The sequence below is a fragment of the Rhinichthys klamathensis genome, unplaced genomic scaffold (assembly GCF_029890125.1).
Source record: "Rhinichthys klamathensis goyatoka isolate OS25496 unplaced genomic scaffold, OSU_Roscu_1.1 h1tg000011l_1, whole genome shotgun sequence".
In the NCBI taxonomy this organism is placed as follows: Eukaryota; Metazoa; Chordata; class Actinopteri; order Cypriniformes; family Leuciscidae; genus Rhinichthys; species Rhinichthys klamathensis.
This window is the reverse complement of record NW_026606564.1, coordinates 4941799-4967320: the sequence shown is the minus strand read 5'-3', so window position 1 is coordinate 4967320 and position 25522 is coordinate 4941799. Positions and strand designations below refer to the sequence as shown.

Genomic DNA, 25522 nt, shown 5'->3' with positions numbered 1-25522 from the left:
TTTAAGCAAGTTTGAGCGTGGCATGGTTGTTGGTGCCAGACGGGCCAGTCTGAGTATTTCACAATCTGCTCAGTTACTGGGATTTTCACGCACAACCATTTCTAGTGTTTACAAAGAATGGTGTGAAAAGGGAAAAACATCCAGTATGCGGCAGTCCTGTGGGCGAAAATGCCTTGTTGATACTAGAGGTCAGAGGAGAATGGGCCGACTGATTCACGTTGATAGAAGAGCAACTTTGACTGAAATAACCACTCGTTACAACCGAGGTATGCAGCAAAGCATTTGTGAAGCCTGGAATGTTGCCTGGTCTGATGCGTCTCGATTTCTGTTGAGAAATTCAGATGGTAGAGTCAGAATTTGGCGTAAACAGAATGAGAACATGGATCCATCATGCCTTGTTACCACTGTGCAGGCTGCTGATGGTGGTGGTGTAATGGTGTGGGGGATGTTTTCTTGGCACACTTTAGGCCCCTTAGTGCCAATCGGGCATCGTTTAAATGCCACGGCCTACCTGAGCATTGTTTTTGACCATGTCCATCCCTTTATGGCCACCATGTACCCATCCTCTGATGGCTACTTCCAGCACGATAATGCACCATGTCACAAAGCTCGAATCATTTCAAATTGGTTTCTTGAACATGACAATGAGTTCACTGTACTAAAATGGCCCCCACAGTCACCAGATCTCAACCCAATAGAGCATCTTTGGGATGTGGTGGAACGGGAGCTTCGTGCCCTGGATGTGCATCCCACAAATCTCCATCAGCTGCAAGATGCTATCCTATCAATATGGGCCAACATTTCTAAAGAATGCTTTCAGCACCTTGTTGAATCAATGCCACTTAGAATTAAGGCAGTTCTGAAGGTGAAAGGGGGTCAAACACAGTATTAGTATGGTGTTCCTAATAATCCTTTAGGTGAGTGTATATATTCAAACACTCATACCTATGGAGTGAACACGTGATGCGCATGTGCCCGCCGGCTACGTTTTCGTGGGTTTGCGTTTTTGAGGTTTGCGCAGAGATAACGGATAATCATTTGCACCATCGAACCTATTTCAGGGAGTGTGTTCTCGAGACACCAGGCACTGTTTTGTGCGGATGGGCGGCTGGAGCGCGTTTTTCTGTTAGAACGGTGTCGTGTAAGCGGCCTCTAAGTTAATAACTAATGATCTTCTAAGTGATTCAATCAAAACTATCTTTAGCTGGACAATAACTTTATCCTAAAGGCCTTTTCACACCGGGAAGAATTTCGCGCGCGATATTCGCCGACATTTAGCGCCTCGTGACTAAACAAAGGGCGCCAATGTGAGTGTGCACACCGACGCGAAAAACGCCACGCGTAAAAGCGTCATTTTTTTTAAAAACGCCTCAGGTTTGTTTTTTTTGTTTGACGCGCCACGTCAAAAACCATCCGACCAATGAGATTGGCGCTTTTGCTCACGTGTCTGGAGCTTCTGAAGTAAAACAGTAAAACATAACTTGGGGGGGGGGCGCTCAAACACAAAACGGACTGGCCGAGCACACATACGTAACGGCGAAAAAGATGATGTACGCCACGTAGCGTCTACACTGCCGGGAAGAAATAAGACGAGGAAGATGCAAGGCAAGATGAATGTAGAGCTGCTGGTCTCGTTGGTGTCGGAACATAAAGAACTATATGACAAACGCGACAGCAACTACAAAAATCTTTATAAAAGAGAACTGTTATGAAGTGGTATTGCAGAGCAAATGGGCGCCATCTAATGTCAGGGAATGAATTAACATGTTCACTCGGCTTATCGTCAGCGAAATTCGATTGGGTGTGAACACAAAAAACGCGTTGAAAAACGCTGGCGAATAACGTGCGCCGATATTCGTCCCGGTGTGTACGAGCCTTAATGCTGTTGTAAAGCCTAACAATCTGTCAGAGTAATTTATATTATAACTCTAAAGCTGCTTTGAAACAATCCATACTGTCAAAAGCGCTTTGTAAATGAAGGTGACTTGACTTGACTACTCACGACCACCTTCACTAGAATTTATCACGTTGTATGGCCTATTTATTGTGGTAAATTTTGACTAACTTGTAGATAATAGATAATTTGTTAATGGAATAGATTTGTCACTATAGATTTATACTACAACTGTGGCATGTTGTAGCTATAGTTTCTAAATGTGTAAGCTGCTATTTTTCATAAATGCTATGGATTAATAAAAATAAAAATAAGTCAACATTGGCCTATAAGCTTGGTAATGAGGAGCCATCAAATGTCTTACCTGTAATTATAGTCTTATTGTAACAAATGCTATAGTTATGCTAAACAATTACAAGAACTATGGCACATTTTCATAAGGGCAAGTACAAGTTAGAATTGAGAGCTTTAAAGTCTGGACCTTCTTGAATTATTGGCTAAACAATCAGTTTTTCCCCATGTGTAAAATGTGTTCTAATGATGACTGATAGAAAAAAAAAAAACCTGGCCTTCAGTTATTCCTAGAGATGACATAGCCGTTAAGGAGTAGGAGATAAACAGTTTCAATAAAATACAATTTTAAGTCAAGTTAGTTTGACTTCCCATGTTCTACTAAATATTTTTCCATTGCACCATTAAACTTAGTTGAAGCGTAACTATAGGCCTAAAACTAAATATTTAAGGAAGCTTCTGTTCAGGAGTAATGGTTGAAATAAAATAGCAGACAGATTGAACTGCACCAATAAGCTCTTGGTTTACCTAAGACTTCTTTAGACATACATGATAATGATGACTTTTACACTCGCATACATTTTAAGAGAGAGAACATTATGTGTGAATAGATTATTTTGTTAGCGCCTCATCAACACAACCCCGTCCTACAGATTACAGCTGTGTGCATCTGTCCCATCGGTCCGTGTTGTGCATGTCAAATAAAATCAGTCATAATCAATAAATGTAATTTCTTATATTAGTATTTATTCATTCATCCTTATTAATTTTGTTTCAAATACAGTTTCTGAATGTTATTTAGGCTACATATAAAAACACTTACATGTTATTCATGATTAAGTATGGTGTTTTATTGGAAACATATTTTTAACGTTAGTTACGAACCGAAGTTAGAATGAAGGATAAACTGAAATTCACAGCATTTCAACCCAACTTCTGCCCACGTATTTGAACGCTGCTATTGGATCATTGTGTAACGGTCACCGGCTGGAGTGCCCTTGAAAGTAAAGGTCCAGTAAAAGCACTCCAAAACAGACTATTGTCATTCGCTCACAAACTACATCTCCCATAATTCTCTGCCTGGACATATCAGCACTCATTGTTTTCACCTGTGTCTCATCTTCTTGTTAGTGTTGAAGATTTTATTATTTAGAAAACAAGTAATTTAGCCTTATAAGAATACACAATTATTTATTGTATGAGTCCTCTAGAAGGACTCTATGTGTCTTTGAAAGCTGCAAGACCTTCTGTAAAAAGACCCTGAATGTCAATTCTATTCTGAGAAGTCACATGGTACAAAACCTTCACCCAAAACTATCTATAAGTGTATGACCATCTTTGGAAAAGGATGTATGTATATATGTGAGAAGCTGGGCACGGATGAGGAGTGATCGCCTGCAGGAGGAAGGGATCTCCTGCTGGAGGGAGTGATCCCCTGCAGGAGATGCTCGGCTTTGTTTGTTAATAAAGTCTAATATTTCTGGCATCAAAGATCTCTGCGAAGTTATTTACAGAACAATTGAAACCACTTCATTAGCTCACCGTATATATAAGCCTGGTTCTTTCTGTCATTCCCTGCGAAGTCTTGTTAGTTGTTTACACTGCATTTCTGAGCGTTTCCACTGTTTTCCATGTTCCTGGTTTTTGATATCTGCCTGTGTCCTGGTTTTTGATATCTGCCTGTGACCTGGTTTTCCCGTTCCTGTCTCACCCTCTGGATTTGTTTGTTTGATTGGACTGATTTACTGTGCTCTTACTGTGTGACCTTTTGCCTGTCTTTTACTACCATTGTGGATTACCCTTTCATTAAAACACTGCATTTGGATCCTCAACCTTCGTGTCTCGGAGCAGTTCGTTGCATTGAGGGTAAACGTCATATTATGCGATTACGCATTACTTTACGGAGAGCTTATGACAGAATAGCTACATTCTGCCTTATGAACAAATGGTGCAACGGAATAAAGTACAGTTAGTTACAAACTAGCTAGTAGTTACTAAGCCTCTAGTGTGGACTTTACACTCCAATTTAAGAAAGAACTTACGAACGGCTGGTGCAACCCCTATCCAGGTGCTTGAATTATATAAAATACATCATAGGCCTATCCTATCCCAGACAGCAACATAGTGTCGGCCCAGGTCCGGGCCACATCTGGGACATGTGGATTCCACGCGTACCAGATGTGGGCCAGATCTGGGCCGACACTATGCTGCTGTCTGGAAAGTAAACAAGTAATTGTTAAATAGCTAACTATCAACCAACTTTGCATATGATACCACAAAAGACCAATTTGCAAAAATAAATAAATAAATAAATAAACCGAACAAAAATAAATTGAACTGACAAGCGATGTCTTTGAACCTATTGCGATGAGAGCTGCTTTCCTGTTTGTTCATGTGATTTTCGGGATAAAACCCATACTATGGCAAGCCATTTTGACTTTTATTAATTTCCAGGATATTAATTATTTATATCAACAATTCTTTATATCTACAATATCAACTAGTTAAAATAATTATTCTTGAAATCAGGAATTTGATTTTTATTAGTAACAATGGCAATTTTTTATATCAGTAATTATATTTCCACTATAAAAATGTAAATTTTTTATATCAACAATTACGTTATCTCGGAGAAATACGAATACATTATATCAAGAATTAAATTTCAACTATGAAAACTATAATTCTTGACATCTTTAATTGTATTTTCATTCAAATTCAATATCAAGAATTGATTTCTTTTTATTTGAAATTCGAATTTCACATATCAGAAATACAATACAATTCTTGCTAATTTTTTTTATATATATCGTGGTTACTAGTAAAAATGTAAATATTCACATAGTGAAACTAAAATTAGATATCAAGAATAATAGTTTTTACCAGTTGAAATTCAATTCTTGATTCTTGAATTCGTATTTCTGCGAGTGATGACGTCATTGTTGATAGAATAAACATTTTTACTAGTGGAAATTAAATTCCTGATATCAAGAATTCATATCCTGGGAATGAATAAAGGTCAAAATGGCTTGCCATACTATTCAGCTAAAAGATATCAGGCATAATCAGTCAGTCATAACCGCTAAACAAACCCAAAAGTCCCCCTGTGGTGAAAATCAAGCTTTTAATAAAGCAATAAGCCCCGTGAAGCCTGTTTTACAGTGAATTTAGAACAGCTAAGGGGTGTTGTTAGGCGACGCGGAGCGGAGTGGGGCTTATTGCTTTTATAAAACGGTTACTCCATAAAAATATTCATTTTAATATTTATTTTATTCATAAAATAAACACCAGCAACAATAAGTAACACATTTATTCCTCCGCCAAGCAATGTAGTTCCAAAGAGGTTGCCATGCAACACAGGCAGCAAATAATCACAAACGGCATTTGTGCAGTAATACTAATGTAATGCGGTCGCAAGTGTATGTTTGTGGAGTAATTTACAACGGCTTCGTACGTGGCTCAACCAATCAGAATCAAGGACCATCCAGAACGATCTGTTTTATAATTTGGTGATTTTAATATGCTTTAAGACAAACCATGTGCAAAGTCATAAGTCAACACCATTGCTGATGTTTTCTCCTTAAAACTGCAATGAACCAAAGAGTCACAAAAACGCAGTTTGAAATCGTTGGTGTTTCTGACGTCACAAACTTCCTTGTAACCAATCACGTCAATGTGATCGTCAACGAGTGGATCCCTGAGCTGGTGTGAGTGAGTGGAGGCGGAGCTAATTTGCATATTCATAGAACTGCATAAACTAAATGAGACAAGTGTGTAGAGTTACATTCAAACTATTTTAAGGAATGAATAAATTTTTTTTCAAGAAAAAAATGTTTAAATATGTAATTTTGGTGATCAAATATGAGATTTAAGGGATACCATTATTGACTACAGGGGGACTTTAAGATTAACTCTAAATGGTATGTGCAACCTCATTATCACAAACTAGCCCAAATCAGTTTACAATGTAATTTTTTTTATACTTTTTTTTTTTACACTATACTAATTTGTTTTCTTAAAGTTGTTGTTTTTAGTAGCCTAACGTTAGCCTGTTCAGTAAAGGACACTACATGGTCTAGCTTCTTTTCACCACATGAGCTTGACACATTCAGATAAAAAGCGCTTGTTTGCCTTTTCGCTTTAAACCAAAAGGTCCCACGGGTGCTGAGCTAAGCCTCACCAACGTACCTAAGAGTTATCCGTAAAGTTAGGAAGCTACATATGAGAACTCAACTGGACACGATCCAGGCCCGCTTCCAGCCAGACACACAGTAGCTGCTCGGACACGATCGAGCCTCTGGACTCTTTGGGAAAGACGAGATTCGAGCTGTATTCACGTTCCGGGGTGTGAATGAAACCCTCTAGTGTTGGGCTGATATAGTGGAGGAGCCGCAGTTGCTGAGCGCAGTGCTGTTGAATATCAGCAGATGGGATGGAAGACACTCAAATTATACTGTTGCTCTAGTTTAGCGACTAACAAGAGAACTTTGTAAGTGCTTTTTATATTTTTAAGCAAAAACATTTGCTATTGTGTTCGTTTAATATAATTGGGCGTTTAATATAATTATTTAATTATATAATTAAATAATATAGCCTGATTTAATAATTTTTTATTGCCTATTGGTGTTAGTTGATTCATGTACTAAATAGCCTACATTATTCAAACCATTATTGATTAAGGGAAATATATTGAATATGCACAGTTAATTAGCCTACAGCCTAAATATATTATTTTATTTTTGAAATCAGGGGAAACATTTAAAATAACAGCCCGTTCGTTCACAGAGGCATTATAACAGTAGGTTATAAGGACATTTTCCTGGACAGACTTTTGGAGAGCTCTACATTGTCATTGGCTCATATGGCACTTCATGGAGAGCAGCGATGAACACGACAGTCTTCAGTAAGTTTGATCGGTTGCGTTTCGAGGAGACCGAGCAGAATGTGGAGAGAACCAGTAGGAGCTATTTAGAGGTGATTGATGGACAACATTCAGATTTACTGACAAGCCACAACGTGATGGATGGCACCGAAGCTCTCAAACACAGACGAAATGGGTGTGTATCTGCTCCATTACACAAAATGATGCATGAAACGGTCTAAAATGAATGTGACTCACTATTAATGTAGCATTAACGTGGACACTTGTTTTTCATTTTCCCCACTCCATATGGATAAGTAAATATTCGGGAACAATTAATGTTTATTTATACTTTTCATATTTAAAAGACGTTTTGGAAAAACGTGTGTTATCTCTGTTGTTTAGTTTTGTTCAACTGCTGATAATTAGAACGAGGAAAAATGATGACGATTATTGAATATTTGCACGAGGTGGTAGTTTGTTTATACATGGTTGTTTCTTCAATTTAATACACTGTAAAAAAAAAACCTAATACTAATACACTGCCTTACATTTTTAAGTAGGCTACACTCAACTTGGATGTTTAGGTAATTTCAACTTAAATTACATTAAACACTTAAAAAATGAGTTGAAGTTGTATAACTTTTCAAAGAGTTGAAAATTGCTTAACTTGTTTTGATGAGTTAAAGCAATGTAAAAACATATCTTACTGTTCATATAATTGTTTTACAGTGTAGGAAAGCAGTATAGCCTACATCCTCACTGGAAGTGAGATAGTTCTTATCTTTGTACTTCCTAAGGATACTATCATGGAAAAATAACAGAGATGTGCTCCTCAAACTCATACAGTACATACATTTTCTTTCTGTTATTTAGCTATTATGACCAGTCAGGCATCACTATATGTAAGGTAAGGTAAAAATAGGAATGTTACACATACTTGGTCCACAGTGACATCTGCTGATTGTCTCAGTTCTGGATATCTACAGCATCTAATTGGACATCCACTATTTTCTTTCAAATGGTCCATTACTTTGAGCAGCAATGCTCTGCGCTTTGTTTACAATATCACTGGTCTCTTGCCAGTCATGGAAAATGTTTGGATTATGCACTGACAGCGCAATAATTTGTGTTAATATAGTGTGGTGAGTGGTATGGATGCTTTGTTGACGGTTTGTCAAAACTAAAGGCTCAAAAAGCAACTGTATCTCCCATTAAAAGTCATTTTTGTTAGCTAGTTTTGCATGAAAAGATTCCAAAGAATCATTATGAAATCAGCAAAGTAATGGAGGGGAGAAATGATTTGTTAAGCGATAAATTATTTGTTGAGTTAAAAAATCAGCTTGCATCTCTTTAAGAGACTTGCGGTATAGATGACTGATGATGTATATTCCCTGAATTTGCTGTGAAATTGCATAACAGCTGGTTACAGATGTTGGCTTTTAATAGAAATGATCAATATGTGTAATGTATAATTAATTGTTTCCTCCATTGACATTGCCGTAAACTTTTACATTTGACCTCAGCCAATCTGGAATATGAAATTGCATCTTTGCCTCTCCGTGTTGTTTTTCCTGAGCAGCGGAGGGAAGGTTCGACACAAACGTCAGGCCCTGCAGGATATGGCTCGACCGCTGAAGCAGTGGCTCTATAAGCACAGGGACAACCCTTACCCCACCAAAACTGAGAAGATACTGCTGGCTCTGGGCTCCCACATGACCCTGGTCCAGGTGAGGGGCAAAACAAGCACACAGATCCCATCAGATCAGGAGGATTGCTATATGCTCTGACAAAAACATTTACAGAATGTAGAAGTACAGATGTGAAATATTATCTGATCTTATAAGTTCTATTAATACATTTTGAACAAACAACATACACAACAATGTACAATGCCATTGATTTGAAGCCACTGGTGGATTACAGCCCAAAAATGGGTAGCAGATCTGTTCTGAATTAAAACAAAGCTAATGCAAAAAATAACTCGCAACTGCCTGTATAATATAAGCATAAAATGCATAGTTAGAATTGAAAAATACAATGGGATGAGAAAACACTTCACATATCTTTTGTATTTGACATTAAAGTCAACATGAAGCAGAAATTCCCTTTTGTGACGTACACTACCGTTCAAAAGTTTGGGGTCGGTACGATTTTAAATACTTTTAAAATAATTCTCTTCTGCTAACCATGGCTGCGCTTATTTGATTAAAAATACAACAAAAATCAGTTATAGTATTAAATATTATTCCAGTGTAAATCAGCTGTTTTTCTGTGTGAATATATAGTAAAGTGTAATTTATTCCTGTGATCAAAGCTGAATTTTCAGCATCACCAGTGTCAGTGTCTTCAGTGTCAAATGATCCTTCACAAATCAGTATAATATGAGGATTTGATGCTCAAGAAACATTTATTATTATTATCAATGTTGAAACAGTTGTTGGTCTGTCAGTTGTACAGTTTTTTTTTTTTTTTTTGGATTCTTTGATGAATAGGAAGTTCAAAAGACTTTTGTAACATTATAAATGTCTTTACTGTCACTTTCGATCAAATTAATTATTCCTTGATAAATAAAAGTATTGATTTCTTTCCTCCAAAAAATAAAAATAAAATTCTCACTGACCCCAAACTTTTGAACGGTAGTGTATATCCTAAAGAGAAACGGCATCTCGAACTAGGAAAAAAAATGTAGGGCGGGACTTAATTTTGTCCACGGGGAATCGATTGGGTCATTGGATGGTTGTGGTTTGCTATTGGTCGATCTCATGTGAGTGACAGGTTGCCCCGCCCTCACGCCAGTAAACACATCATCAGAAAAGAGAAGAGATGAGCTGCAAGAAGGAGTATTTTGATTAAAATGTATGAGGACACATGAATAAAAAAATTAAAAAAGTTATGACGTGCACGTATAAATCATTTATAATAAATACTGCAATATTTATAAAAAAAACACAAAGAACTGTCCATTTTGATTTCATGGTGACTTTAAAGGCCACACAGCCAATCAAACTCTTTTGTGCAAATTCATCTGTCACTTTTTAATACTAATACAAGTACTAATCAAATAATACTAATATAAGTATTATTGTTCTTCTCCTGTTATTTATAAAAAATAACTCTTAACTGTAATTTATAAGGACTCATTTATTAAACAGAGATCATGTCATTCTAACAATTATGCGGATTGTTGGGCCTGTGCAGTTCTTGGTCATTTTGAAAAATAGAAATGCATTCATTTTATATGATAAACAATTTTGGCACTACGTTGAGTCATAACTCAATGTTCAATGTCAAATCTGGGCAAAAACAGCTGGTCTGAAACAGTGGCATGAATGGAAAAAATTACATAAACCCTATATTAAGTATCTTGCAGGCAATGGCCATATCAACGTTATATAACCAAATTCTTTATCTGCACCTACCCAGCTGTATTCAACATGCTGTATTTTAAAAGTGTCTTATTTGAAGGATCTGTTATATCGCTCCAGAGTTTCAATTGAATTTCAATGACTCTGACTTGGATAGATCTTTCTCTATTGTTGTTCGCTTCTGTGTTTTGGGTCAGTGTTGTGTTGCATGAACCATCCTCTTTCAAGTTTAACATAACTGACAGATGCGCTGATGTTCTGCTGTAGAATTTCTTGGTACAACTTGGAGTTCATTAGTCTTTCTGATTGTAAACTGTCCAAGCCCAGAGGCATCAAAACAGCCCCCACAACATTATAGTCCCACTATTATTTGTCACAACTGGGATGAAGTTCTGATGTTGGCATGCTCAAACTTATGGCAATTGTTAAATCTGTACTGTTCGTGAACCAGTGTTCCAGTAGTGCTGTGGAATAATCTTGAACAGTTGTGAGACAGGCAACATTAGTGGTTTCCCCCTCGTCTTTAGCATTTCGCTGATGGTAAATTCACACACATTATCAAGTGCACTAGTAGTCTGCTGAAGCACCACTCATAGGAGTAACAATCATACTGAATTTCTTCCATTTGTAAACCATCATCTGATTATGGATGGATGGAGGGCCAAGTCTGGAAATGATTATGTAACCCTTCCAGTCTTATGAACTTCAACAGGTCTCTTTCTGAGCTCTACTGAAATCTCTTTTGATTGAGTTATATTACACATAAACAGAATCCTCTCGTATAGAGCAGGGTTTTTTGAATATGCAGAGCAGGTCGGTCTAAATTCATTGAAATACCTCCCTCTATAACTCTTCAGGGTCACATACGTTTTTCATTGACGATCTGACTAAACAGCACTATAATTAATATATAGTCCAAGATATTTTGCAATTGCATTTTTTAAAGTTTACTTTTTACCAAAGAAAAAAAAATCCATTACTATGCACATTGTATTTACAGACTAACTAGATGCAATTCATTTCTGCAACTGAAGCATGGGTTGCGTGAATGATGCATATAATACCTTGCTGCTTTCTATTTACTGCCCGCAACCTTATTTCTGCTGTTGACACACTATTTTGACTGTAAATTTTAGGGATGCACGATATATCGGCCACCATATCGGTATCGGCCGATATATTTTCAGTTTTAATGTTATCGGTTTTGGCCGATATATTAAAGCTGATAAATAATGGATTATTTCCTTCAGCTGAGACACTTCACTGTTCGCCGTGATGGTTTTAAATTGCTTGAAATATGATTGGAATCACTTCAAAAAGGAAAATACGGTTAAGTTCAACATGAGCAGTGCAAGTCTGTCATATAGGCTACATAAAATTATAATGAGAACATCATTATAATTTTGTGCTTGGGACATGGCTTTTAATGGTGAGCTTTTTGTTTTTGTAATCAGGCTCTCAAAAATGATATCAAAATTTGGATTTATATTTACCGGCCAACATATCGGTTATCGGCAAATATAAAGAGTTATCGGTATCGGCCAATATTTTCATATCGGTGGATCCCTAGTAAAATCGGAAGGATAGAAATATTCCATTGTAAAAGCAGGAGTAAATTATTTAATTGTATGCATTGGTATGTGAATATTACTAATATTATATACATAAGAAAACTGCAAACAAACAACAAATGCAAATGTTTAACGGTGGCCCGACTCTGAAGAGTAAATTAATCACAGCTGTGTATTGCATCATTTTTTAACTATTTATTGAAACATTACACATGACAATGCAAGCAAGATAAACCAAAAGGTGTTCCTGATTAAACAATTACGCTTTTTTTTTTTTTTCAGGTCTCAAACTGGTTCGCGAATGCGAGGCGTAGGCTCAAGAACACAGTTCGACAGCCTGACTTGAGCTGGGCTTTACGTATAAAACTGTACAACAAATATGTACAAGGCAACGCTGAGAGACTCAGCATTAGCAGTGATGACGCAACATCAGACGGTACGGGCGGATGTGTGAGATTTACCCATTCTACAGACATATTTTGATGCATTCTGACAAAATGCGGTAACTGTGATAACTAAAACTGTAAACACGATTTCTATATCCATTTAAGCGTAGTCGAACTGTGTAGTTACTGCATTTTGTCTTCACCCCAGCAATATAGTAATTGAACCTTATTGTTATGCCAAGTTTTAGTTTGATGTGTTATTGTTCCACAGATGGGGAGAATCCTTTACAGATGCAGGCTAGCGAATCCGACTATAACAGACCCACGCACAAGAGCGTTATTCAGGACAGCAGAGGCAAAGTGGTGGGGCGAAGTACAGACCCCTCGGTTTGTGATGATTACGTCTCTCCGCCAAAATACAAGAACAGCTTGCTAAACCGCTATCTAAATGATTCCCTTCGGCACGTAATGGCCTCCGAAAAAGTTATGGACTCTCGGAAGAGGAACCATTCTGGATCGTTTAGCTCCAACGAGTATGAGGACGATTTGCTCTCGCCCTCATCAGAAGCTGAGGCAAACTTCACCTACCGTACAGGTAAGAGCTGTCGCAGACTTTCAAGCTTCGAAAATTGTACGAATGGAAAGAGGATATAGGTTGTCATACATTTTGTATTTGTATACGGTTAAAGGGATAGTTCTCTCAAAAAATGTAACTATCAATTTCATGTCTTTGCAAACCTGTATGACTTTCAAAAGATGTTAGGCATCATATTCACACTGCTCTTTTCCATATTTAAAGGGATACTCCATTTTTTTTGGAAATAGGCTCATTTTACAACTCCCCCAGAGTTAAACTGTTGAGTTTTACCGTTTTTGAATCCATTCAGCCGATCTCCGGTTCTGGCGGTACCACTTTTAGCATAGCTTAGCATACATCATTGAAGTGGACAAGACCATTAGCATTTCTAAAAAAAAAATGACCAAAGAGTTTCGATATTTTTCCTATTTAAAACTTGACTCTTCTGTAGTTACATCGTGCACTAAGACCGACGGAAAATGTAAAGTTGCGATTTTCTAGGCTGATATGGCTAGGAACTATACTCTCATTCCTGCGTAATAATCAAGAAACTTTACTGCCGTACCATGAGAGCAGAAGGCGTAATGATATGATGCAGCGCCTAAAAATAGGCCACCTTCCGTCAACACAACGGAACTATTTTCAGGCGCTGCGTCATATCATTACGCCTGCTGCTCTCATGGTACGGCAGTAAAGTTTTGTTGTGTTGACAGAAGGTAGCCTATTTTCAGGCGCTGCGTCATATCATTTTATTTTATTTTATTATTTTTTATTTTACCTTTATTTAACCAGGTTAATCGGTTGAGAACAGGTTATCATTTGCAACCGCGACCTGGCCAAGATAATTACGCCTGCTGCACTCATGGTACGGCAGTAAAGTTTCTTGATTATTACGCAGGAGAATAGGAAAAAGAGGAAAAATATCGAAACTCTTTGGTCATTTTTTTTTTTAGAAATGCTAATGGTCTTGTCCACTTCAATGATGTATGCTAAGCTATGCTAAAAGTGGTACCGCCAGAACCGGAGATCGGCTGAATGGATTCAAAAACAGTAAAACTCAACAGTTTAACTCTGGGGGAGTTGTAAAATGAGCCTATTTCCAAAAAAAGTGGAGTATCCCTTTAAAGCAAAGAGCACCATAAAATTAGTCGACACAACTCATGATCTATTTATTTAAATAATGACAACTCTGCTGAATAGTTTTAGCATGTTATTGAAGGGGGAGGGACATACAAAATATGCAGTGATGGGGGGTTCCCAGTATGTAAGATCTGCTGCTGCTGCATGAATAGACATACATAAATCCCGTAGCAGATCTAGGCAGGTGGAGCTGGGGAGGTGGAGGGTTTCAGAGGAACTGTGAGAGCTGCTGCACGTCCATCTAACAGCGAGCACTGAACCAGACTATTTAAATGTTGAGCGAGCAATCTCATTGGCTGCAGGATCAGCAGAAGCCAATCAGCTTGTGTCATGCTGATAATGACGTGTTTGCTTGCAGATCGCATGTAAAGGACCCATCAGCCTGTGCCCTCTGTTTTATGACTGAACTAGAAATGTTTAGGGCTGTTTCATTGACAAAACTATGTTAGGACTTCAGGGGATAAACTATAGTCATATAGACAACTTTTACAGTACTTATATATAGTTTGTTTTTTTGGATGTTGACAAGCCCTGGTCACCATTCAATTCCATTGTATGGAAAATTGCAGCATCAACACTATGCTAAACTTCTTCTTTTGTGTTCCATGAAAACGAGAAATTTACAAAGGTTTTGAATAACATAGTTTGCTCTAACTTGCTGAAATATCAAGTTACTGTACTTGGTGTGTTAACTTAAAGGGATAGTTTACTTTGGAATTAATTTTTGGTACGTTTTAGCTTACCTCAAGGGCATCCAAGATGTAGGTGTCTTTGTTTCCGCAGTAGTTTCAATTTTGATATTTTTAGGTCAAACCGTTCTTGTCTGTCAGTCATATAATGCAGGTCTATGGTCACCACCTCAAAGAGCATGCACAGAGAAGTCCAAATTAAACATGATTTAATGACTCGTAAATGTAAGTACACAATGATGGCACGAAACGAGTGGTTTGTGTGAGAAAACGAACAGTATTTATATCGTTTTTACCTCTTGTAAACACAGCCACGTCCAAGTGATCTGATGGCGCCCTTTGGTCTTTTCCGGCAAGCGCCGGAAAGCGCCGGAAGTGATCTCTCGCGCGCGTCTACGTCACTCATACAATTGTTTTATTTTATTTATTTTTTAACGACGGTTTAAACATCCCAGATAAGCGCAAATTAGTACCATTTTAATTAGCCGTCTTACCTACAATCTCTGTTCTGTGTAAACAATGAGTGACGTACACGCGCGAGAGATCACTTGGACGTGGCTGTGTTTACAAGAGGTAAAACCGATATAAATACTGTTCATTTTCTCACACAAACTGCTCTTGAGGTAAGCTAAAACATACCAAAAATTAATTTCAAAGTGAACTATCCCTAACTTAAGATGGACAAAATTTGAGTACATTTAAAAACTGGTTAACACTTTATTTCGATAGTCCACTTTAGTCATTCTAACTATAAGTAACTTTGTAACTACATGTCAACTAACTCACATTAGAGTATTAGACTGTCTGCTTAATATCTGCTAACTCTTTATTTTGATGCTCCCCCAAAATACTATAAGTAAACTACAAGTCAACTTATTCTTCTAACCCGAACCTTAACACCTAACCATAACCTAACAGTCTACTGGCAGTCTACTAATACTCTAATGAGAGTAAGTTGACAAGTTACTTATAGTTAGTAGAATGTCTAAAGTGGACTATCGAAATAAAGAGGAACCAAAAAATGAAATGGAGACAAATGCATTGAAAGATTTTGTGAATCCCATTAGAAATAATAATAAACTTGAATGTAAAGCTACGGTTTCGTATGGTTTGATTGGTGAGTGGAAGGTTCCTGGACTCTGTTCTGTCGGAGCTTATAGGAACACCTGCTGATGCCTCATGAAAGCAAATGCTTTAGTGTTGCCAAAGGAGTTGAGTCAAATTCATCATTAACATAATTCCACCGCAACATTTCAAAATGTTCTACCGCTCTGTTTATTTTGCCTCTGTGCCCTTTCGGAATGGTCCCGTTTTGGGAAAACTCTGCTTTTTTTTCCGTTTATGATGTAGTATTGCATGAGTACATAAAAACATGCAGGTGTTTGTTATGAACATTAGCGTTCTAACAATGCACTGCATAACAACATAAGTTTATTTATAACATTATGGACTACAGAGCATGCTTTATGACGATTAGGCTAATAGAGGGAATGCATTAACGTCACTTCCCCGCCGGAAAACGCCGCCCTCAGCGGGACTGAGTGGCAGAAGAGCTGCTGCGTGACTGGAGTTAATAGGGGAAACTGCGTTAACGTTAGTAAAACAAACTATTATCAGTTTAAACTAAAAGTTGGACTCGATATAGTGTTCCTTACAACTTATCAAAGATCTAGTGATCCATGGATATTGACATGCAGCCAGGAATCGCGTTTCCTGACATTTATATGTGCCTGATTTCGACGCCGGGGAAATAAATGAAGACAATTTGCCTGTAAACGTTTTATATAAATACAATATAGATAGGTCTAAATCCGAGTGATCACTTACATTAATGTTATACTCTATATCATCATATCGTCCAGCCCTAAAACTTGTATAGTTTTTTGTCAGTTTATTTAAAAACATCCAATTATGCAGAATATAGTCTGTTCTGTAGCTTTTTGCAGTCTGTAAAAATATACAGTACCTCAGATTTCTGGTCAAATCTAGTTGTACAGTCAATCGCAAAGCTCTTTCCCGTTTTAGATGTGTTTTGTGTGATTTTCACGGCATTCACGCTGAAAACAAATGCTGCCGCTCAGTCTTTTTGCCACTTGTGGGCGTGACCGCATTTACTCCGGCTGACGGTGACGTCATGCGCATACCCTCTATATGTTTTTGATATGGATATTAAGTTTTTAAATTCTTCTTTTAGATCAAATAGGCGTGTGTTTAGGAAATAAGTTTTCTTTTGATCACACTGTGTCCTGTTCAGAACAAAAACAGAAAAGCTTTTCTGTAATGCCTCTTTGTCCTGACTTTTGCCAAACATGATAAGGACATTAAAATTGACAGTGAAATACAGTACAAAGAGCAACATCTCGTTTAAAGACCGGCATTGCAAATTTGCTTAATGAATAAACCACAAAATCCCATGTTAAAGAAGTAGTTAATTCCAAAATGAATATTCAATAACCGGTATGTTTTCAATATTCGATTTTTTCTTCCAAGGAACATAAAAAACAGATATTCTGGAGAATGTTCAAGCTGCGCTTATACAATGAAATGAATGGTAAATAGAAAATAAGAATCATCATAGTATCCATACGACCTGTCTCCTTTCATGATAGCTTTGTGTGTGGAACGTCATCACCAATACTCATGCCAATCAGTACTGATTCTCGTGTGTCTCATAACCAATCATAACCTAATTTGAATTTGCTCGTAATGCACTAATGAGGTTTGAGAACTACATTGCATCCGTATGGACTATTGCTCTGATTCTTCTTACAGCCCCTGGTCACCAACTTTAATTTCTGTATATTATTTCACATCCAGTCTGACAATCCTGCCTGACATTTCCTTATATGTCCTAAATGGACAAAAAAGTCCATTTTAGTTTTCAAAAATTACAGTTCAGTCATTTCTTTGGCAGTTATTTTGGTATTTCATCTTGCTCCTAACCTGCCATATTAAATGTATAAAGTAACAACAAAACTGCTCCCTCAAAGCCACTGTAAAACCAGAGGCTGTCGGGAATGTTTCCTTCATTCCAAGAAAGCAACAGTTCAGTTTCTGTCATTTGTTGTTTTGTACCATTGTGATGCCATCATTGACATTAAAACTTGTAATTATTTTAATTACTTCATTGATTTTTCACGTTATGAAGTGTCAATTTCACGCAGTCAGTGCTGAAATGTCATTGTATCAGTGAAGCGTGCCTGTGACCTCGAGACCGTTCCCTTAGATGAAAAACAAATGGTTTTCCATATAAATATCATAAAGCAAAAAGGTCAATATTTTCACATCATAACTCTGTAGTTCGGAACGGATCATATGCTCAGCTACTGATAGCTGTGAGAATGTTGCTCAAAAGCTTGAGATCACATTTTAAAGGAGACAAGGGAACATTTACGAGTATTTTGGCCATTATAAGTCACACAGAGGCATCGCCACGTGGCAATAAGTTCTGTGATGACATAAAAAAACAGGGTAAAAATAAGCAAAATTGGGCTTGTTTTTGTCTTAGACTAAAATTAGTTGGAGATGCACGTGAGTGATTAAAGTTCAAATTGAAATGAGAACTTACTTTCTTTATGTATGTTGTTTGTCTTATTATGGATGTACACTCACCTAAAGGATTATTAGGAACACCTGTTCAATTTCTCATTAATGCAATTATCTAATCAACCAATCACATGGCAGTTGCTTCAATGCATTTAGGGGTGTGGTCCTGGTCAAAACAATCTCCTGAACTCCAGGAGATTGAACGCCAGACGGGCCGGTCTGAGTATTTCACAATCTGCTCAGTTACTGGGATTTTCACGCACAACCATTTCTAGGGTTTACAAAGAATGGTGTGAAAAGGGAAAAACATCCAGTATGATGCAGTCCTGTGGGCGAAAATGCCTTGTTGATGCTAGAGGTCAGAGGAGAATGGGCCGACTGATTCAAGCTGATAGAAGAGCAACTTTGACTGAAATAACCACTCGTTACAACCGAGGTATGCAGCAAAGCATTTGTGAAGCCACAACACGCACAACCTTGAGGCGGATGGGCTACAACAGCAGAAGACCCCACCGGGTACCACTCATCTCCACTACAAATAGGAAAAAGAGGCTACAATTTGCAAGAGCTCACCAAAATTGGACAGTTGAATACTGGAAAAATGTTGCCTGGTCTGATGAGTCTCGATTTCTGTTGAGAAATTCAGATGGTAGAGTCAGAATTTGGCGTAAACAGAATGAGAACATGGATCCATCATGCCTTGTTACCACTGTGCAGGCTGGTGGTGGTGGTGTAATGGTGTGGGGATGTTTTCTTGGCACACTTTAGGCCCCTTAGTGCCAATTGGGCATCGTTTAAATGCCACAGCCTACCTGAGCATTGTTTCTGACCATGTCCATCCCTTTATGGCCACCATGTACCCATCCTCTGATGTCTACTTCCAGCAGGATAATGCACCATGTCACAAAGCTCGAATCATTTCAAATTGGTTTCTTGAACATGACAATGAGTTCATTGTACTAAAATGGCCCCCACAGTCACCAGATCTCAACCCAATAGAGCATCTTTGGGATGTGGTGGAACGGGAGCTTCATGCCCTGGATGTGCATCCCACAAATCTCCATCAACTGCAAGATGCTATCCTATTAATATAAGCCAACATTTCTAAAGAATGCTTTCAGCACCTTGTTGAATCAATGCCACGTAGAAGTAAGGCAGTTCTGAAGGCGAAAGGGGGTCAAACACAGTATTAGTATGGTGTTCCTAATAATCCTTTAGGTGAGTGTATTTGTAATATTTGATAATAAACCCAGTTTCACAGACAAGGCTTAGAGTAAGCCAGGTTTAGCCCTTAATTCAAATAGGCAATTTAAGTAGCTTTTATAAATGGGCATTATAAAGAAAAAAACAAAAACATTACTGGTGTGCATCTTGAGACAAAATATTGACAGTGACATATTTTAAGATACGTCAGTGCAAGTTCCTTTGAGTTAAAACAGCTCAATAATGCATTTTAGTCTGGGACTAGGCTTAATCCTTATCTGTGAAACCGGCCAATTGGGTAATAACATGATCTTTTTCTTCTGAAACAATAGCAGATGTCACTTTGGCTATTGGATCATGTTAACTAATGGCGCTTTTCCACTACACAGTACCAGCTCGCCTTGGCTCGGCTCGACTCGACTCGACTCGCCTTTGTTTGGTTTTCCACTGTGTAAAAGTTGTACCTGTACCTGCTTTCGGGTACTTTATTTCGTACCACCTCCGGCGAGGTTCTAAGCGAGTTGAGGCGAGCTAAGCCGATACTAAAATGTGACGTGAAAACAATGCCGACTGCTGATTGGTCACAGAGAATCTGCGTCATCATTGAACGCGCCAGATGGAGTATCCAGAATAACCCCGCGATTTTTAAATAGTTTGGCCAGAGATAGTTACTAAACTTACTACTATTATTATGGCAACTCGGAAGAATACGCCGTGGTCAAACGAGGAGGTGCAGACATTCCTTTGTTTGGTTGCCGAAGAGAGGATCCAGCGAGAGCTTGATGGGGCAACGAGGAACGAAAGGCGTCGCTATGACGACCGGTACTATTTGTGGCGGTACTTTCTGCAATGGAAAACGGAGTGAAAAGCGAGCCGAGTCGAGGCGAGTCGAGCTGGTACTGGTAATGGAAAAGCGCCATAAGTGCAAACAATCTACTCAGGCACTGTTTCTACATTCATTCAGGCTTTTGCATTCAATCCAATCAATTCCTGATTGATACAATCTTTTTTCATCATCAAATATCCTGTTTTACTTGAAAATGTATAACATTGCAGAAGTAAAATGGGTTGCGTACAGCTATTTGTGTGAACTTTAAGTGTGAGTTTGTTGAATTTTCCAGAGTAAAACCACCATGTGCCACATGCTAGCTGGAAAGATTACCCTGCCACATATCTGAAATACTTTGGAATTCAAGGAGATTGATTTTTTCCAGTGAAAATTCAATTAAGAGACAGATTTGTTAAGAAAACACAGCACAGTTTTATCAACCTTTTTCTATATTTGTTTTATATTGTGATCTCAGTTTATAGCTAATTTGATTTTGGCTAATAGAGCCCTTCCTGTCTTTAGCCAAGAGGAACTGGTGTTTTTCCTTAGGTTAAGTCGATCCGAAGCATCTGTGGACAATAGAAGTGAAGTTAAAAGATGACAGACTTTCAGTAGCACACAGGAACCAAAGCCAAATGATTTATTAATGGTTTATAGTAGTTCTTGGCACCAATACTGTTTGAGAAATCCGAGTTGGAGATGTTTTAGGCAAAGAAAATTAAAAATAGCGTTTTGTGTGCTCATGCCTGCCGTCCAACTTTCCCTCTCATGGCTCCCATAAAAAAGATTTTTCTTTACTAACCTCGATGCTTTCAACAGAAAAGAGAGACAGCTTCACTATTACAACCCGATTTATGTAGAACAAAAGAACGATATTAAACTGATTCCAAAGGATGACTGTGAATATAAGTATATTATGTCCATGAATGTTTAATGGATGGATCTCAATTTGTTTGAGGTGTCCTCCCTCCAAATATGATCTTTCCTGTCATTCATTTTGCATTGACAGCAACTTTAAATAGCTTGTGAATGTCTGTGTAGTTTATCTGCGAAGAATATCTCACAAAAGTTGAATTCTAGTTGGTTGCTTTGTCAATATGTTTCAGTCTTTCATTTCTTCCAGTTAGTTACTAAAACTTAACTCAAAAATGAAAATTCTGTCATCATTTAATCACCCTCATGTTGTTCCAAACCCATATTTCTTTCCTCCATATTTCACAAAAGGAGATATTTTAAAGAATGTGCTGGTCGTTTTCAAGCTTCATAAAGAACCATTAAAGTGTGATCTAAAGTGAAGTCTTATGAAGCTTTTTCTGAAGAACAGATCAAAATTTACTTCACCAGCCTTGCTATAAGTCTATAAACGACTGAGACAATAACAAGGTTAAATAGAGATGTTATATTTGACTTTTTCTTCAGGCTGATATTCCCTGATATAACCAATTCTTAACCAAGTAATTTATTATAGGCTATACGAAAATTATTATATAAAGTGGCTTCTTCTATTGCAAGTTTTTCTCAATGATAAAGTATTTTGAGGCAGTTTATCGGGAAGTGACGGACGGTTTTGTTCTCTTCACCTCGCTGGATGGAAAAATGCTAAATTTGCGCAACTTTAGATGGAAACATACCTAGAGTGACATCTTTGTTTTCATGTTGGGTGAACTGTTCCTTTAAAGTGCCCCTATCGTGCTATTTTTCAGGTTCCTAATTTTGTTTCGGAGATCTCCTAGAATAGGTTTACATGCATACAAGGTCAAAAACACAAATTTTCTCATAATATACATTGCACATCACCTCATTTCTCAAAGAGTCTGAAAAGTTGGGGTCTGAGATGGCCCAGTCTGTTCTGATTGGTCTACTCTGCTCTGATTGGTCAGATGGCCCAGTCTGTTGTGATTGGTCTACTCTGCTCTAATTGGTCAGATGGCCCAGTCTGTTGTGATTGGTCTACTCTGCAATGATTGGTCAGACAGCCCAGTCTGTTGTGATTGGTCTACTCTGCTCTGATTGGTCAGAAGGCCCAGTCTGTTGTGATTGGTCTACTCTGCTCTGATTGGTCAGATGGCCCAGTCTGTTGTGATTGGTCTACTCTGCTCTGATTGGTCAGACAGGCCAGTCTGTTGTGACTGGTCTACTCTGCTCTGATTGGTCAGACAGGCCAGTCTGTTGTGACTGGTCTACTCTGCTCTGATTGGCCAGATGGCCCAGTCTGTTTTGATTGGTCTACTCTGCTCTGATTGGTCAGACAGGCCAGTCTGTTGTGATTGGTCTACTCTGCTCTGATTGGTCAGACAGCCCAGTCTGTTGTGATTGGTCTACTCTGCTCTGATTGGTCAGATGGCCCAGTCTGTTGTGATTGGTCTACTCTGCTCTGATTGGTCAGACAGCCCAGTCTGTTGTGATTGGTCTACTCTGCTCTGATTGGTCAGATGGCCCAGTCTGTTGTGATTGGTCTACTCTGCTCTGATTGGTCAGACAGGCCAGTCTGTTGTGATTGGTCTACTCTGCACTGATTGGTCAGATGGCCCAGTCTGTTGTGATTGGTCTACTCTGCTCTGATTGGTCAGACAGGCCAGTCTGTTGTGATTGGTCTACTCTGCACTGATTGGTCAGATGGCCCAGTCTGTTACGATTGGTCTACTCTGCACTGATTGGTCAGACAGCCCAGTCTGCTGTGATTGGTCTACTCTGCTCTGATTGGTCAGACAGGCCAGTCTGCTGTGATTGGTCTACTCTGCTCTGATTGGTCAGACAGGCCAGTCTGCTGTGATTGGTCTACTCTGCTCTGACTGGTCAGACAGGCCAGTCTGCTGTGATTGGTCTACTCTGCTCTGATTGGTCTACTCTGCTCTGATTGGTCAGACAGCCCAGTCTGTTGTGATTGGTCTACTCTGCACTGATTGATCAGACAGGCCAGTCTGTTGTGATTGGTCTACTCTGCTCTGATTGGTCAGATTGCCCAGTCTGTTGTGATTGGTCTACTCTGCTCTGATTGGTGAGATGGCCCAGTCTGTTGTGGTTGGTTTACAGTGTGCGTCGGAAAACGACGGGAAACGTAAGAATAGAATTACTAATGACTCATTTTCAGTTCAGAATCGATTCTATCTTTTAGGAGACAATACCTTTATTTGCAGTGCACTCTGCTCTTTAAAACTTTGCAGACCTTTTACATTCACAAACAGCTATATTACACGCTGCATGAAAGGTAATATTCAAGAAAGCATAATAGGGGCACTTTATCGCAACTTCAGAATCATTTAAATAGTCATTAGCTAAAGGAAAGGGTGTAATAATTTTAAAATGCAAATCAGTTGCAGAGTGGTGGAACAACGTGTCTGTTTTTGACACAGAGCAGATATCCTTTTTCCATCTCGAGAGCGCAGGGGAAAGCATAATTGCATTTGTGTTGGCCTGAGCATGAATGTGGCTGTAGGCACAGACTGCAGAGCTCCACTTAAACCTCCCCGAGCTCGGCAAACACCCTCTTATTCACCCATGTACATTGTACAACCACACGTGAAAACACGTTTACACATCCATTCCGTCGATATGGGGAGAGAGGAGCTCAGGGACGTTTCATTAGCTGCAGAAATGATGTGCCAACTTTTAGCAAAGACCAGTTTATAACTCATTTCACCTAACTGTATTTTCAGTGACGTTGGACTGTGGCAAGCGCCAGAGCGACAGGTAAGAATGCTGTCGACTAATGAATCATAAGGTTTTTAGGTACTGCTAAAACTCCTCATTAACCATGTCCTCTCTATTTGGCAACAGCGGCGCTCGTAAAGGTGGCGGAGGAGGAAATAATGAGACTTACTGGAAAGAGCTCCACGCCGCCATGGCCCTGACCAACCTGGCCCAAGGGAAGGAGAGCGCCGCGCCGGGCACCACCAGCTGTATCATCCAGAAGTCTTCCCATATAGCGGAGATTAAGACTGTCAAAGTGCAACCCCAACATTAGTGGCTAACGGACTGGACAGCGGTCTGTACTAGGTCAAAATTGCTAAAAGACTACCTGAACACTTGACTATGTACTACATGCAATAATTTAGTTGAAAATGATCCACAGCAGCCTTTTCTGAGAGGAAAAATACATGTTGACCAGTGTGCCTATTTTTTTATGTGTTTTTTTTTTTACCACTGTCTGTTGAAAAATGACGCAGAGAGGAGAGTTTGATGTGTGGACGGTCACTACCACTAAACACAGAAGCACACAAATCTGACTCTTTTTGATTTATACTGTCATCATTTCTGAAATACAGTGGCTAAAATGTAATATATTCATCATATATGTATTCATTTTCCTAAGTTATGTTCATTTTTGATTCTAATTGACACAGGATTATTGTCATCCTATGGCAATGGCATATAAATGTGGATTCTTGTGTTTTGTTTTGGCAGGTGTGACATATAGAGGAAGTTTATTTCCTTTTTTTTAATGGATAGCTTTTAAATGCATTCATGTGTCATTGCCTGTGAAGTTTATCATGCAAAACAGAGTCAGTTGAGAGCAAATAAAAGTTTCTCAATAAAATACAGTTGCGCTTTGATAAAGTGTGCTCCTCTCATCTCTGTTTGTTTTGCCATAATTTTCACCTAATCCAGTGTGGAATATACAGGGTCAGAGCCACATTTTGAGCAAAGCAACTAACACTACCCATGCCGAAACAGTTACCATTGACATCTGCAAAGAGCTCTGCTGTTCTTTGACCATGTTGGATAAGCATTTGCATTTCAGTTATGTACCTGATAGCTCTTCTAGATAGGCTGTTTGAACAGTCCGTTATGTTTGAGTCTCGCTGTGTGCATTAAAACGGTTCAGCCAGCAGTGAGAATGTGGAATTGAATATACTGTCTGCCCTGTTATATCTCCTTACAGACCTGACCACATGCTCTGTGTTTTGCTCTGCAGTCTTATTTCTCCCCACCCATGCTTCAAGGAAGACTAAAACATAATAGTCCCCATTCTTCTGGCTTACCCTCATCTAATCATTCAGTGGTCAAATGCACCTGCTGAATCAACACAAAGAGCCCAATACAAATAGTAAAACACCTCTAACTGAAATGGAGAGGGAGCAGGAGACAGTGTAACATCGGTGGAAATCTGTTGATTTTGATGTAGTTTCAGTTCCAGGCATCATAGAGATGTTTATATAAAAGTTGA

The 25522-nt window shown here is 38.6% G+C and overlaps 1 protein-coding gene across 2 annotated transcripts; it reads left to right on the top strand.

Annotated features, from left to right (window-relative positions):
• Nucleotides 1-6416: 6416 nt before the first annotated feature.
• Nucleotides 6417-24912, top strand: mkxb (mohawk homeobox b). 2 transcript variants are annotated; one of them, XM_056264674.1, is made up of 7 exons: nt 6417-6674; nt 6971-7242; nt 8629-8776; nt 12268-12421; nt 12643-12966; nt 24012-24045; nt 24133-24912. In XM_056264674.1, the coding sequence occupies exons 2-7, from the start codon at nt 7070-7072 to the stop codon at nt 24317-24319; spliced, it is 1020 nt and encodes a 339-aa protein (XP_056120649.1). In that variant the 5' UTR covers nt 6417-6674; nt 6971-7069; the 3' UTR covers nt 24320-24912. The 2 variants fall into 2 exon arrangements, with proteins under 2 accessions (XP_056120649.1, XP_056120651.1); XM_056264676.1 differs by having other exon boundaries at nt 6417-6678.
• Nucleotides 24913-25522: the final 610 nt, after the last annotated feature.

What these genes read in the sequence shown, in the direction of transcription:
- mkxb (XM_056264674.1), top strand. Translation starts at nt 7,070, where the DNA reads ATGAACACGACAGTCTTCAGTAAGTTTGATCGGTTGCGTTTCGAGGAG. An exon ending in CCCACATGACCCTGGTCCAG is followed by an intron (nt 8,777 to 12,267) that starts GTGAGGGGCAAA and finishes TTTTTTTTTCAG; the next exon opens with GTCTCAAACTGGTTCGCGAA. An exon ending in TGATGACGCAACATCAGACG is followed by an intron (nt 12,422 to 12,642) that starts GTACGGGCGGAT and finishes ATTGTTCCACAG; the next exon opens with ATGGGGAGAATCCTTTACAG.